The sequence below is a fragment of the Acomys minous genome (assembly GCF_964271855.1).
Source record: "Acomys minous genome assembly, chromosome: 8".
NCBI lineage: Eukaryota > Metazoa > Chordata > Mammalia > Rodentia > Muridae > Acomys > Acomys minous.
This window is the reverse complement of record NC_140489.1, coordinates 93,522,795-93,536,119: the sequence shown is the minus strand read 5'-3', so window position 1 is coordinate 93,536,119 and position 13,325 is coordinate 93,522,795. Positions and strand designations below refer to the sequence as shown.

General features: G+C 43.3%; 1 protein-coding gene across 4 annotated transcripts in view; it reads left to right on the top strand.

Annotated features, from left to right (window-relative positions):
• The window catches only part of CYRIA (CYFIP related Rac1 interactor A), a 108,378-nt gene that overhangs the window by 84,607 nt on the left and 10,446 nt on the right, over positions 1-13,325 (top strand). For all 4 annotated transcript variants that reach the window (XM_084793015.1, XM_084793017.1, XM_084793016.1 and 1 more), the window contains 7 exons: positions 5,749-5,870; positions 6,381-6,486; positions 9,157-9,293; positions 9,752-9,829; positions 9,997-10,113; positions 10,206-10,285; positions 12,285-12,411. In XM_084793015.1, the coding sequence (XP_084649141.1) occupies positions 5,749-5,870; positions 6,381-6,486; positions 9,157-9,293; positions 9,752-9,829; positions 9,997-10,113; positions 10,206-10,285; positions 12,285-12,411 (767 nt within the window). The remainder of the gene's footprint in view (positions 1-5,748; positions 5,871-6,380; positions 6,487-9,156; positions 9,294-9,751; positions 9,830-9,996; positions 10,114-10,205; positions 10,286-12,284; positions 12,412-13,325) is intronic.

The window sequence follows — 13,325 nt, the reverse complement described above, 5'->3', positions numbered from 1 at the left end:
CACAAGGACTTTAACAGCCCCACCGTCAGACAGGATGAGCACTCACTTCATGTGGCCATTCTTCTCAATTCACTGAAGTAATGGAAGGTGATTAGAAGTTCAGAATGTGAGTCTTAGAAGAAATATCACCAAAGAAGTCATTGGCTACAATTGGAAATAAGGACCCATTGCCATCATGAGTGGTGGTGTGAATGTGTATATGTGCTTATATGTGTATACAGTGTATGTGTGTCTGTGGATGTGTATATTAATGTGGATCATATATGTGAATGTGTATATGTATGTGTGTATATGTAAACATATGTGTACGTGTATACATGTGTATATCTGTTATGAATGTGTATGTCAATATGATAAATATGTTCAAGCTTCTATGTTAAAAATAGAAGAGCAAAGAGTTCAGAGTTGTACTTCACTTAGCAAATGCTCTCAAGGTTGCTGGAAGGTTAAACACAGTAACCTTTTCCAACCACTAATTCTTTCAGGGTCCCTTACAACGTATCATTACGTGACATCTGCAAACTCAATAAACTTTTAAAATCTGTCAACAGTTGAGTCTGAATATGGAAGTGCTGGAAGAGTAGCCAAGTCCTTTCACAGAGTTGTCCCAGAAAGCAAGGTAGAGGCAATCACAGGACCGGAAGGGGAGACATTGGCAGCTTTTCATTCTCTCAGATAGAACAAATGCCCAGTAGTGTGCCAGCCACCCTGAGGCTCAGAGCAGGGGGAGATTTAAGCGCAAGTGTTGATGGAACAGAATCAATTTGGTCACAGGTGAGTATGGATGTCTTAAATGCAGGCATGAGACAGTGTGTGAGCTATTTGTGGAGAGGAGACAGGACAGAATCTGGGGGGACCAGAACCTTTATTTACTACACTGCTTCTTAGGACCCACATTCCCCCACTGAGTCACCAGTTTCCCTCATGCTTTTTTAATATCTCCATTAGATGTGATAATAAGAGTACTGAAGATAAGTGTGTAGACCCTATAACTGAAAGCTCAGAACTCAGAGACAAACAGAAAGCCATCCTGAGACTGGGCTGGGGGTGTAGCTCAGTCTGCACAGTGCTTGCCTAGCGTTCTTGGAGTCCTGCATTCCATCCTCAGCATTAGCAGGTATGTGCTGCACACCTGTGATTGTGGCACTTGGGAGGCAGAAGTAGGATGATCAGAAGTTCAAAGCAATTATTAGATACATAGTGAGTTCAAGACTAGCCTGAAACGCATGAGACCCTGTCAAAAAGATCATCCTAAAACATGTGAATCATCCTCTCATGCAACTATTCAGAACATTTTCCATAAGCATATACTATACACCAACCAGGCACTGGAAATATGCAATCAAATGAAACAAATATGTCCAAAGTCCTACTTCTATTGGATAAGATTCTCATTAATTAGTTCTGACCTATTCCCCCTAAACGTGGGATGAATCATTGGGATTCCATAAGGATCTGAGATGATGTTAGAGGTCACTTAGGAGTTACACAGTCCTTTCCCTACTTGCATACTGAGCCAGACACTAGAAAAGGCACATCCCAGGATAACCATAAGTGTGCCTCCTCCACCCCTTTGTAGGTGACAACATGTTACAATGTCAAAAGTTTGGACACTCCTGAGACTAGAGTTCTCTCAACTGTCACTCTGTACCTGGGAAGCTGGCCCCACCAGTGAATTGAGTTTCTTGAGAATATTCCATATTCTGGCCCAGAAAGCACGGTGGCCTGTGCGCTGGTATGAGGGACCTAGTTGTGGCTAGGAGAGGAAATGACTTCAATTCCATGACAGGGAAGGAGAAAATAATCAGCTATCCCCGGAGACTAACAAATTATGGGAAAAAAAAACATGAGCCAACACACCTCTAAGCCCTAATGAAAGAGGGAGCAAGTTTTCTGCACCCCACCCCCTAAACAGGACTACACAAACATTCCTAATGGGCGCCCAGGACAGCTGCCAAAGGGAACAGTTTCCCAAAGAAGGAGACTGGGACTGGTCCTGTTTTACACATCCTCTAGCTGCCAGGAGAGCAGCTGTGTCAGGTAGAAAGCCTTCACCTAGCACCCCAAGTCCACTTCCTGTGGAGTAGAAGGGACCACCGCCCCCCTGCCCCGCCCCCCAAGCCACTCATGCAAACTCTTTGTGGTCACAAGAATGTCTGTGTCAGTTTATATAAGAAAGTGTCACTTCACCTGCTATGGAGACAGGAGCTGGCTGTCTCCAGCTGCAGTACCACTTTAAGGCTATTCTATAGGATGTTTATTTTGAAAGCACTTAAGGCATTCCTCTGTTTTCTCCCAAGCTATGTGAACGTTCTCTGCCTTTGTGTTCAGTGATTTAACAACAGGATGCTTTTTGGATTTTATCTGTTCTCTGATAGCCCAGTTAGTTTCAATTCTATTTCATATGACACTGTTCCTTGGTGACTTGTTAGGGTGGGACCATGTGACAGAGGAGATCCCACACATCTTCTCCTCAGAATCTTGGACACAGACTCTTTTCTGGCTTGTCCCTTGTCTAAATACCTCATCTTAAAATTTTCTGCCTTACACACAGTGTGATCCTGGATTTGAATAAGTGAGTGCTTCTTGGGGTTTTGTTGTTATTGTTTTTGTTTTGTCGGTTGGCTGCTTTTCTGTAGTTTGATGTTGTACTTTAATTTCATGTGCAATGGTGTTTTGACTGCATGTGTGTCCCATGCATGTGTGGTGCCCAAGGAAACCAAAGAGGGCATCAGATCCCATGGAATTAGAGTTACAGATGATAGTTAGCCACTGTGTGGTTGCTGGGAATCAAAGCCAGATCCTCTGGAAGAGCAGCCAGTGCTCCGAACCACTAGGCCATCTCTCCAGTGCCTCAATACCTCATTTTTTACTTGGTTTGTAGGATTTTTGCTTTTTTGTTTTATTTTGTTTTTGTGTTTGTGTTTGTTTGTTTGTTTTCTCTTGTGTTCTCCTCCCTGCTGCTATCGCAGTTTGGAAACTTCCAGCTGTTCCTTGGATTTGTTCCGTGGAAGTGCACTCTGCAGAGACAGGCCTCCTGGTCCATGGATGCACAGGCTCCTCTTTATAATTCCATATTGCTTTAAGGAAACCTTAGAGAAGAAGCAAGAAAGGATAACATACGAAGTGATTCAAATTGGGAGAAACAGCAGACAGACCTGATAACATGTACCCATTGTTTGTGTGAAACAGAGACAGGATTCCATGACAGAGGCATAATCAGTTGTGTTTTCCTCCGTGGTTTCTGAGTCAGCCTCTGATCTCTCTTCTGACATCTCCTTCCCCCTCCTGGCCCAGCTGTGCTTCATCCAGCCACCAGGCCCTTGGCTACCCAGTTCCCTTCTTGTAGAGGCGCCTCCTCCCTTCCCCCACCTCTGCTGCCACTCTCCACACCTGACTTCTCCAACTCCTTCCAACCACATTCATCGTGTCCTAACCTACATGAGCCCAGTGCCTCCTCATTGCCTAAATGGCATTGTATTGTTTCTAGAAAACGGTTTTCCAGGGTCTAGAAACCCCATGAGGGCTTATGACTTTATGTCTTATTTCTAGGTGTTACTTCTCCTTTCAATATGCCAGCTTCACACCTGTCCACAGTGAATTATGATCAGATTCACCCCCATCATCCTTTCTTATTTCCCACCAGTGCCATTAAGCCCCTAGTTCTCTCTAAATAGCCCCCTCCTAGTTTATGGATTTTCTTTTCTTTTTTTAAATTTCCATAAAAACCACCAATTTCTTTGACTTTGGCAGGGCCTGGTGAATCAACAGGCTATGGGCATCATTCTTCGGGAGTTTGGCTGTAGCTTATCTGGCCTTATTTGGCCATCAGCTCTCCCCTGATGCTCAGTCTGCTTACACACTCAGCCAGTGCTCGCTTTACTGTCACCTGTGCTGTGGATCTGTCTGTGACACCTCAGAATCCCACTAGTGACTAGTATACATCACACATTTGGAGCCTCTGCCCTTTATATTGTAGAAAGATTAAGCAAAATCAGGGTTGGGTCTGGGGCGTGTCAGACTTCATACAACTCTGTCCTCACTCAGTTAGTGAAATCTGCTGACAGCATCGTATCTCTCAGGATTTAAATACTTGGAAACAAAGTTACATGACACAGATGTCTGTCCCTCTCTCCCTGAGCCGTGACATTGTTTTTACAGAAACTAGCCTTATTCATTCATAGAAATTTTGAGGGCAGTGAAAGCCTGTGTTTCTCACCTGTCAGTCTCTTCCCACAGCCTCCTTGAAATGCTTCTAGGGGGTAAGAACCTGCACGGGCTCCAGAGATGCCAGAGAGTGAGAACTGGCTGGTGAGTTCAGACAGCACTTTGTGGCTATCAGAACGCTGCCTTTGTTTATATGAGCCAAGACACATCACACATGTCTGTGCGCAACACAGTCAAGACCAAAGATAAGCAGAACAGGCATTTTGACAATGGACTCCCTGGGTGTCCTTGCTAGGAAACTCTTGTGCACACATCCTGTCTACCACTGTTGACCTCTGTTTTTTTCTAGACTTGTCCTTCCCATTTCTGTGGACTTTCTTTTCTAGAGTGTTGCCATGCACTGGTAAATGCCCAGGAGACTCTGCTCGTTTCTTGAGTCTTAGACAGGATGTGTATATATATTGGGATGTCTCCATGTTTTCTGTATTTCAGTGTTCTGAAGTGATGTGCTGGTGCCATCCATCAGGGGCTAATCACCCAAGTGTTTCTTATGTTTATTACATTCATTTATTTTGGAGAGGGTGTGCCATGACACACATGTGGATGTCAGAAGACAACTTTCAGGAGTTGGTTCTCTTCTTCCTTTCTGCAGGTCCCAGGGATCAAATTCAGGTCATTAGGCTTGGGCAGCAAGTGCCTTTACTTGCTGAATCATCACACCAGTCCCAAATTATATGAGCCTTAAAGTTGATTTGTGTATATAAATATATATGTAAGTACATATAACATAATATATAATATAAAGTGTATAAATATAAATAAAATATACAAATATAAAAATAAAAGAAATATTTATAAAAGGGGAGTTTTCTTCATCTATACTCAAGTGTGCAGTTCTCCAGTGATGGAAATGTCCTGTGGTTAATCCTGTTAAGAAACACACCCTATTCATGCCCATCCTGCTTTTTTATTGTAGATATTTTCATAATTACATGAAGAATAAATATGAGGATTTTTAATCTGAAAAAAAAAAGAAAAAAAGAAACACACCCTATACAGTGTTTTGGCTTTTCAAGATCAAGAGAGCCATGGAGCTACATAGTGGGGCGCGGGTTCCCAATTGCACCAGTAACATTGCTTTCTCCACTTAAAGGTGTACCTTTTATATTATGTATTTTAACCACAATGAAAGTTATAGTTTTCGGGAAGAAAAAACACAATAAAAAGGTCATTAAAAAGAAGTTGGCTCCCCAAAACAATGTTTACTCTTCCTATTACCCAGTGTACACATGAGGTATACAAAAAAAGCATCATATATAAATAAATTAACAAATGAACACTTAGGATGGTTTAACCATACTAGGTTTATTGTGTACAGAACAATTGTTGGGTACTTTGAATTAAGTCATGGACAGAAGTTGTGTTCCTTTTCCTTTCCTCACAGTGTGTAAAGTTATAGAGTAACTTCCAATGCTGCAGGAAGCGACGGGGCTGTTTAGCTGGTCGACCTGATTGTTTATGGCCTTTGAGAGCTGTTTGTAAACACCAGCCTCTGTTTCTCTTGGTTTCTCTATCACTTAGATGCTCAGCCCACAGAAGGAGAACGAGAGATATGGAACCAGATCAGTGCTGTCCTCCAAGACTCCGAGAGCATCCTCACTGACCTGCAGGCTTACAAAGGGGCAGGACCAGAGATCCGAGATGTGAGTCAATGATGGTATTGAATTGCTTAAACCATGTGTCAGGATGCTACTCAAATAGTCTATTAAGATATGGCTTTTCTACTTCAAGGTCTCCTAAGTATAGAAATTATTACAGACTCACAAGAATGGAATGTGTATCGTGGAAAAGGCACAATAGCTGCAGCCTCTACTCTTTGTAATGAGCAGTTTTTAGATTAATCAAGTGTTCATGGAGAGACCTAAGTCTCTTCCTCTTCCGATGTATTTTCTTCCCAAGAACACAGCAGCAAGTGAGATGAGTCAAGATCTACCTGGGACCCATTAGCTTTATGCTCAGGTGTTGAAACTGCCTTCAAGAATGAGTTCTTTGAGGGAACTGTCCAGATAAGCACTGTCAACTGAGGTGGTTCGAATTCTGAAAGCACACTAGGGGTTGCATTTTTAAAAACTAAATCATTTAGGGTACTTTGGTGTGGGCTTATTATTTTTCTTAAACAGAACACTCACCACCACCCCCTTTTTCTCCTGTAGGCAATTCAAAATCCCAATGACATTCAACTTCAGGAGAAGGCATGGAATGCGGTCTGCCCTCTGGTTGTGAGGCTGAAGAGATTTTACGAATTTTCCATCCGGCTTGGTGAGGGTTCACTTACAGTTTTCATGTCCCTCGTGGAACTTCTTCCTATGCCACTTGAAAGGGTAGACAGAACAGCTCTACACATTGGGAAATGTCCCACAATTATCCAGTGCCATTATATGCTGTGAGGACATTCACCAGCCACTGCCATCTTTCTTGTTTCTTTTCATCTACTGTGTGCTTTTTTACTCTGAAAGGTACTGATCGACACACTGACAGTCTCTGCTGGCTCCTGGTTTCTTGACACTTTGTCACTGTGTTCATCTGCATCCAGTTCTTCAAAGCTTACTGACCTCATTTCTCAAATATTTTATTTATTATTGCTATGTATGTGTGCCTGTGTGAGTTTAAGTGTACCATTTGCATAGAAGAAATTTGAGAGGCCAGAAGGAGGTGTCAGATCCATCGGAACTGGAGGTACAGATGGTCGTGAGCTGCCACGAGGGTGCTAGGAACCAAGTCCTGTCCTGCGTAAAGTGCTCTTAACAGCTGAGCCATCGTTTCAGCCCAGTCTCGGTTGTTTTTTTTAACTTATTCTTCTCTCATACATTATATTGCAACCAAAGTTTCCCCCACCCCATCCCAGATCCATTCCTCCTTCATTTTTCTACAGAAAAGAGCAGGCCTGCCAGAGATATTAAGCAAACACAGTGTATCAAGTTATAATAAGACTAGGCACACAAACCCTCATATCAGTGTTGGACAAGGCAACCCAGTAGGAAACAAAGGGTCCCAAGAGCAGGCAAGAGAGTCAGAGCCCCACAAGAACACCCACCCAGCTACATGACCATAACATATATGCCGAGGACCTAGGTCACACCCATGCAGACTCTGTGATTGTGGCTTCAGTCTCAGTGAGCTCCTATGAGCCCTCCCTAGTTGATTTTGTGGGCTGTGTCTCATGGTGTCCTCAACTCCTCTGGCTCCCATAATCTTTCTGCCCCTCTTTCCCAGTGTTCCCCAAGCTCTGCCTAGTGCTTGGCTGTGGGTCTCTGCATCTGTTCCCATCAGTTGGTAGATGAAGCCTCTGATGATGGTGATGCTAGGCTCCGGTCTACTGGTCTCAGTTCTTAATAACAACCAACAAAACTTGATTAACTGAATGTGAAATGTAAGAAAATAAACTTAGCATTTTTACTTTAGCTTTAAAAATAAAAGCAAAACTATGAGTAGCATGACTCTGCAGAAGCTGGGTTGGAAGCTAGTGAAGTTGACAGACTGGATCCATTGTGAGTACTTGGGACTTCATTTGTTAATATTGTATATCTGGAATGAGAAAGGTAGTCAGCAACTTCTGCTTTAATCTGCCACTAAGGCAAGTGCTACATTTAAAGAGGAAAAAACCAAAGTTAATAGTTAATACCAGGACTGTGATATTGAGAAGACTCGATGTTAAGACAAACTAATCTGTGTGAACAGATTTCACAAGCACAGAAGGCTACCTCAAACTCTCAGGTGGAAGAAAATTGAGTTCTCTGTTTCCTTGGTATGCATCTTGATGCCGTGGTCTGAAATTCCTAGGAGCTGAGTTCTACTTCAACAGGAAGAAAAAGATGCATCCATCAAAGCAGGCTAGGTACACCCTGTTGCCTCTGAAGATAATGTGTTCACATTGGTGGGGATGCCCAAGAAAGTTTAGAGGCATTCCCTATAAAGAGGCTAAAGATATATCAGGACTACAGAGAGACAGTGACGTCAACTTTTTCTGTTATGTACTAAACAGTAAATATTTGTGTCTTGTGAGCTGTCCTATCTTTTTAATAACTCAATTTTACCATCATAGTACCAACACCAACATAGCCATAATCAATATAAGAAAGGATGGGCATATCCACCTTTTAAATAAAACTTTATTTATAAAAACAAGCAGTGGGCCAGATTTGGCCTATGGGTCTTACATTATCAACCCCTGGCATCGAAGATTGGTTAAATGTCTCTGCTGTTAATATATATATATATATATATATATATATATATATATATATATATATATATATATATATGAAACAAAAGGATGGAGAATGATTAGAAGAAATAGACAAATGGAAGGGATGATATTATTGTAAAAAACAATAACTAAGGTAACTATGGTGGTAGATTTATAGAGAAATATCCTTGTGGGGGGTAGAAACAGCGAGTGTAGAAACCGAGAAGCACACTAGAGATCTAGAATTCCCACCATGTTAAACAAATGAGTTAACCCATGTTGGTGTCTTCTTCTGTTGCTGACTGACTAGCTAAACTTCCTGGCTCCAGAAAGCTCTGACTCTTCTGTCGCTGTCCTCATGCCCAACTCCAAAGCTAGAGTTGCATGCCTCTACCCCAATACCTGGGGAATTTCTGTGGGTGCTACAGGTAGAAAGTAGGTCCTCCAGTTTGCCCAGCAGACATTTTACTGATGGTGCCTTCTCCTTACCCCACTCATCTCACCCTGCATCGTTAGTGGCTCTCACTCATACAAGCTCCATATAGTTGTGGTTTTCTAAAAGGCTCAGGGATTGAGGTTACTAAGTGACCTGAGCTTGGGAAACACATGAAAGGGACTAGCCATGCAGGTTGCCTCCGAGAACATCAACTTGAGCTCAGTGCCGTGTTTCTAAAGGATGCCTGTTGGTCCACCTGCTATATCTCTCCATCTCTCTCTCTCTCTCTCCCCCCTTTGGCTTCCAGAAAAAGCACTTCAGAGTTTATTGGAGTCTCTGACATGCCCGCCCTATACACCAACCCAACACTTGGAACGGGAGCAAGCCCTGGCAAAGGAATTTGCAGAAATCTTACATTTTACCCTTCGATTCGATGAGCTGAAGGTCAGGCCACACACGTGCTGTGAAAGTTGAACTGGGTACCACCACTTTATAGCTATTCTGCCACGGCTATGGAGTGGGGGTGGGAGAGTAAGATGTACCATCTTCCCCAAGGAGGCTTATAATGAGGTGAATATTTGCATTCGGTGTGGTTAGAGTAATCTGAGGGGATGCTTTCCTTACATGTGGAAATTTGCAATCTGTCAAGTGAGTGGAGAGAAAACCCTTATTAAGTGTCTTTCTCTCACTGGGAAACATGTTTCCCCTGAAATACAGGCCATAGTAAGAACAGGACATAATTCAGAACACTGGAGTTATAGCCTCTTATTTTTAACTGTTGCTCTGGCACTTGGATGAAAAAGAGAATCCTGCCATATTTCTAAGCTCTTGTGTCTGAGCTCCTGATGTTGCTCCCTCACCTGTTTCTGGGAGCTCACCTTCTTTCTTCTCTCCTGGATTAGATGAGGAACCCAGCTATTCAGAATGACTTTAGTTACTACAGAAGAACAATAAGCCGTAACCGCATCAACAACATGCACGTGAGTACCTGCATTTCCCCAGAAAGGCTGGGGCTGCAGTCTTTCTGTGGCTGCTGTGACTTCTGCCTGTGGCAGGGCACAGAGAGGAGGCGGAGTCCTTGCTAGTAACTTGTTTGTGGAGATGGTGACTTGCTTTTTAAAACTGTGTCTTCTCTTGTTTCCATCAGCTAGACATTGAGAATGAAGTTAACAATGAGATGGCCAACCGAATGTCCCTCTTCTATGCGGAGGCCACGCCCATGCTGAAGACTCTTAGCAATGCCACAATGCACTTTGTCTCAGAAGTAAGTGCAGCTGAGCAGCACAGAGTGCCGTTTCATCACCTTGCCTGCATGCTTCTAGTAGGGCTAATGTTCATCTCTGTCTCTCCATTTAGAATAAAACTCTGCCAATAGAGAATACCACAGACTGCCTCAGTACCATGACAAGCGTCTGCAAAGTCATGCTGGAGACACCGTAAGTGACACCAGAGGTGTGAGCATGGCTAAGTGTTCACCCAGCTTGGACCTGTTCAGATGTGATGATGGTGACATGTCCTCTTTCAGATGTCATGTTAAAGTTTCCATGTACAGTATTTGCTTGTTTCATAAGTAACTCAAGGGTGGTCCATGTCAAAGGTGTATATCCATTTCAGAACTGAAAAAGCTGAGGCCCTGAGGGTTGATTGACCTCACCAAGTTTTTACTGCTTGTCTGATTCTATAAGACTCGCAAAGAAATGGAGAGATGGGCTAGATGTGTTGGTATTATTACCAACATACTGTAGAGATCTAGAATAGCAATGATAAGACTATTGCAAAAGTAATCCCCACCCAACTCTCTTCACTTTCTGTTTCTTTGTTCCTAAACTGGTTGCCAAATGTTCATTGTAAAAGATGGTTGAGGTCATTAAGGATGAAGCACACAGTCATGGGGGAAAGTTGGGGATAGACTTAGTCTGGGATCCTCACTATGACTATGAATGAATAGTCTGCCTTCTCTGGACCTTCCTTGTATTCTGCCTCCATTAAAGTTCCCATAATTCCATCTGCTCTTTAAAGTGTTTTGGAGCCTGAAGTGTCACAAACACCATATAAAATCTGTTTTCAAATTTAAAAAAAATGTTTTTAATCCTTTTATATGTTTGCCATGTATCTATTGCGTGGTATTCATGTGTCTTTCATTTGAACCAAGCTGGCTAGTCACTTTGCTGCAGGCATGCCCTGTCTCTGCTTCCTAAGAATTGGGATTGCAGGTGGGCCACTGTCTTCATCAGGATTACTTGCTGTGATGAAACACCATGACCAAAAAGCAAGTTGAGGAAGAAAGGGTTTATTTGGCTCACACTTCCACATGGTAGTCCACTGTTGGAGGAAGTCAGGACAGGAACTCAAGCAAGGTTGGAACATGGAGATGTGAGCTGATGCAGAGGCCATGGAAAAGTGCTGCTTACTGGCTTGCTCCCCACGCCTTGCCCAGCCTACTTTTTTATAGAACCTAGGACCACCAGACCGGGGATGACAACACAGTGGGCTGAGCCCTCCCCCATCAATCACTAATAAAGATAGTGCCCTGCAGACTTACCTATAGCCCAGTCTTCTGGGGGTGTTTTCTCAGTTGAGGTTTTCTCTTCTCCAGTGATTCTGGCTTCTTTAAAGTTGACAGGAAAGAAGCCAGCGCAACCACCACATGCCTGTCTCACATCTATATGGGCACTGAGGGTCCAAACTCGGTTCCTCTTTCTTGTGCACCAAGTGCTTCACCTAGTGAGCCATCTCTCCTGCCCCATAAAAGGATATTAATTTCAAATATTTCCTTCATATCAAAGCTAAGATTTATCTCACAACAAAAATAGTAATCTCCTGCATCGTAGGGCCAATTCATAATGAAATTGATGCTAAAAGCGTCTCCAGCATTGGCCCAAATTATTGCAATCATCGGGGCCCCTATCAAGGCAAGTGAGCAAAATTTAAACTCCTCAAATAACTCCCAGGTACATAATTTCTTTGAGATATCTGCCAATCCAAGTTCATCCGCAGCCTGTTTCTTAACAAAGGAGGGGACTCCAGCTGGAGACAAGAGAGCTGTGTAGAAATGAGGCTGAGTCTCTTTCTCTGTAATGAACCCATTATTCTCTATAATCTTGGACAGCCAGAGGGGCTGGCTATAAAATATTCAAGACTGATGGGCAGGAGTTGATGTACATGGTGAGCTAGCTGCTGAAAGGAAGCAGAGAAGGGAATTTACTGCCCTCTAATTTACCTTATTTTTGCACTGAATTGCTCGTAGGATGGATTCAAGGCAAATTATCATCTTGGGTCTTTTCAAGAGCATATTAACCTGGTTGTTGCAGGTCCTGGATGAGCTCTCCAGGGTGGGGGTGGGGGACTGAGGGGTGGAGGCGTAGCCAGTTGCGGATCTCAGAATGCTTGTGTTCCAACAGGGAAGTGATGCTATGGCTATGTCTTCTCTTTTAGGGAGTACAGGAGCAGGTTTACAAGTGAGGAGACACTGATGTTCTGCATGAGGGTGATGGTAGGGGTCATCATCCTCTATGACCACGTGCACCCCGTGGGAGCTTTCTGCAAGACGTCCAAGATCGATGTAAGAATACTCATGCAATGCACTTTCCACATACAGTTCCATGAATGCCGGCAGGTAGACCTTGCTTCTCTTCCTCTGGCCTCCGTCCCTCGCTGAGAAAGGCCTCTCCAAGATTCAAAGTCTTGTAGATGCTTGGCATATATCTTCAAAGCAAGTAGTTTACTCTCATGTGATTAAGAAGGGACATCCAGCTTCCTATTGAGCAGAGATGACCCACCCTTCACACTACCCTTGTGTCTATCCCAGGTTCTGCGATAGACTGTACTGTCTCTGTGCTGTAGAGTTCGGAGTTTCTGCATTGCAAGGCATGATGGTCAAGGACCACATGGCCTGCCAGTTTTCTCTTTGATCATACCTTGCCTGCTGCCCCACCAATCGTCCTGCCTTTTCATATTGCAATATCCATGAGTCTCTCCACTACCTCCTCTTCTGGTTGGTGGATTTCTTCCAGGAAGATGTAGCTCATTCTGGAACACACTTCCTGTGCCCCACATAAGTAAAGCCTTTCTTCTCCTCTGGTCCTCAGATCATTTAATGGTTTGCTTTTTGTAACATTCCCACAGCCTCCAGCTTTTTAAAAGGATAGAGGCCATGGTCAGTGCACCTAATGTCTGGGATATTGTGTCTGATACCCAACAGATGCCCCCGTGGAGCTTCTATTCAATGCATAAGTGTGAGGGAAGGAGGGAAAGAAAGCTAGAGTGCATATGCAGAGACCTTTGGAAGCACATGATCTCTGCAGTTGCTTTCCCCTTGACTGCAGAATACGACACTATGCTTTAAGCCAGCATTTACCTATAACACTGTATTAATTCATTACTTTTTCTATTGATGTGATTAAATACCCTTAAAAAAAAAAACAACTTACAGAAGAGTTTCTTTTGGCTCACAGTTCAGGGCACAGGCCATCATGG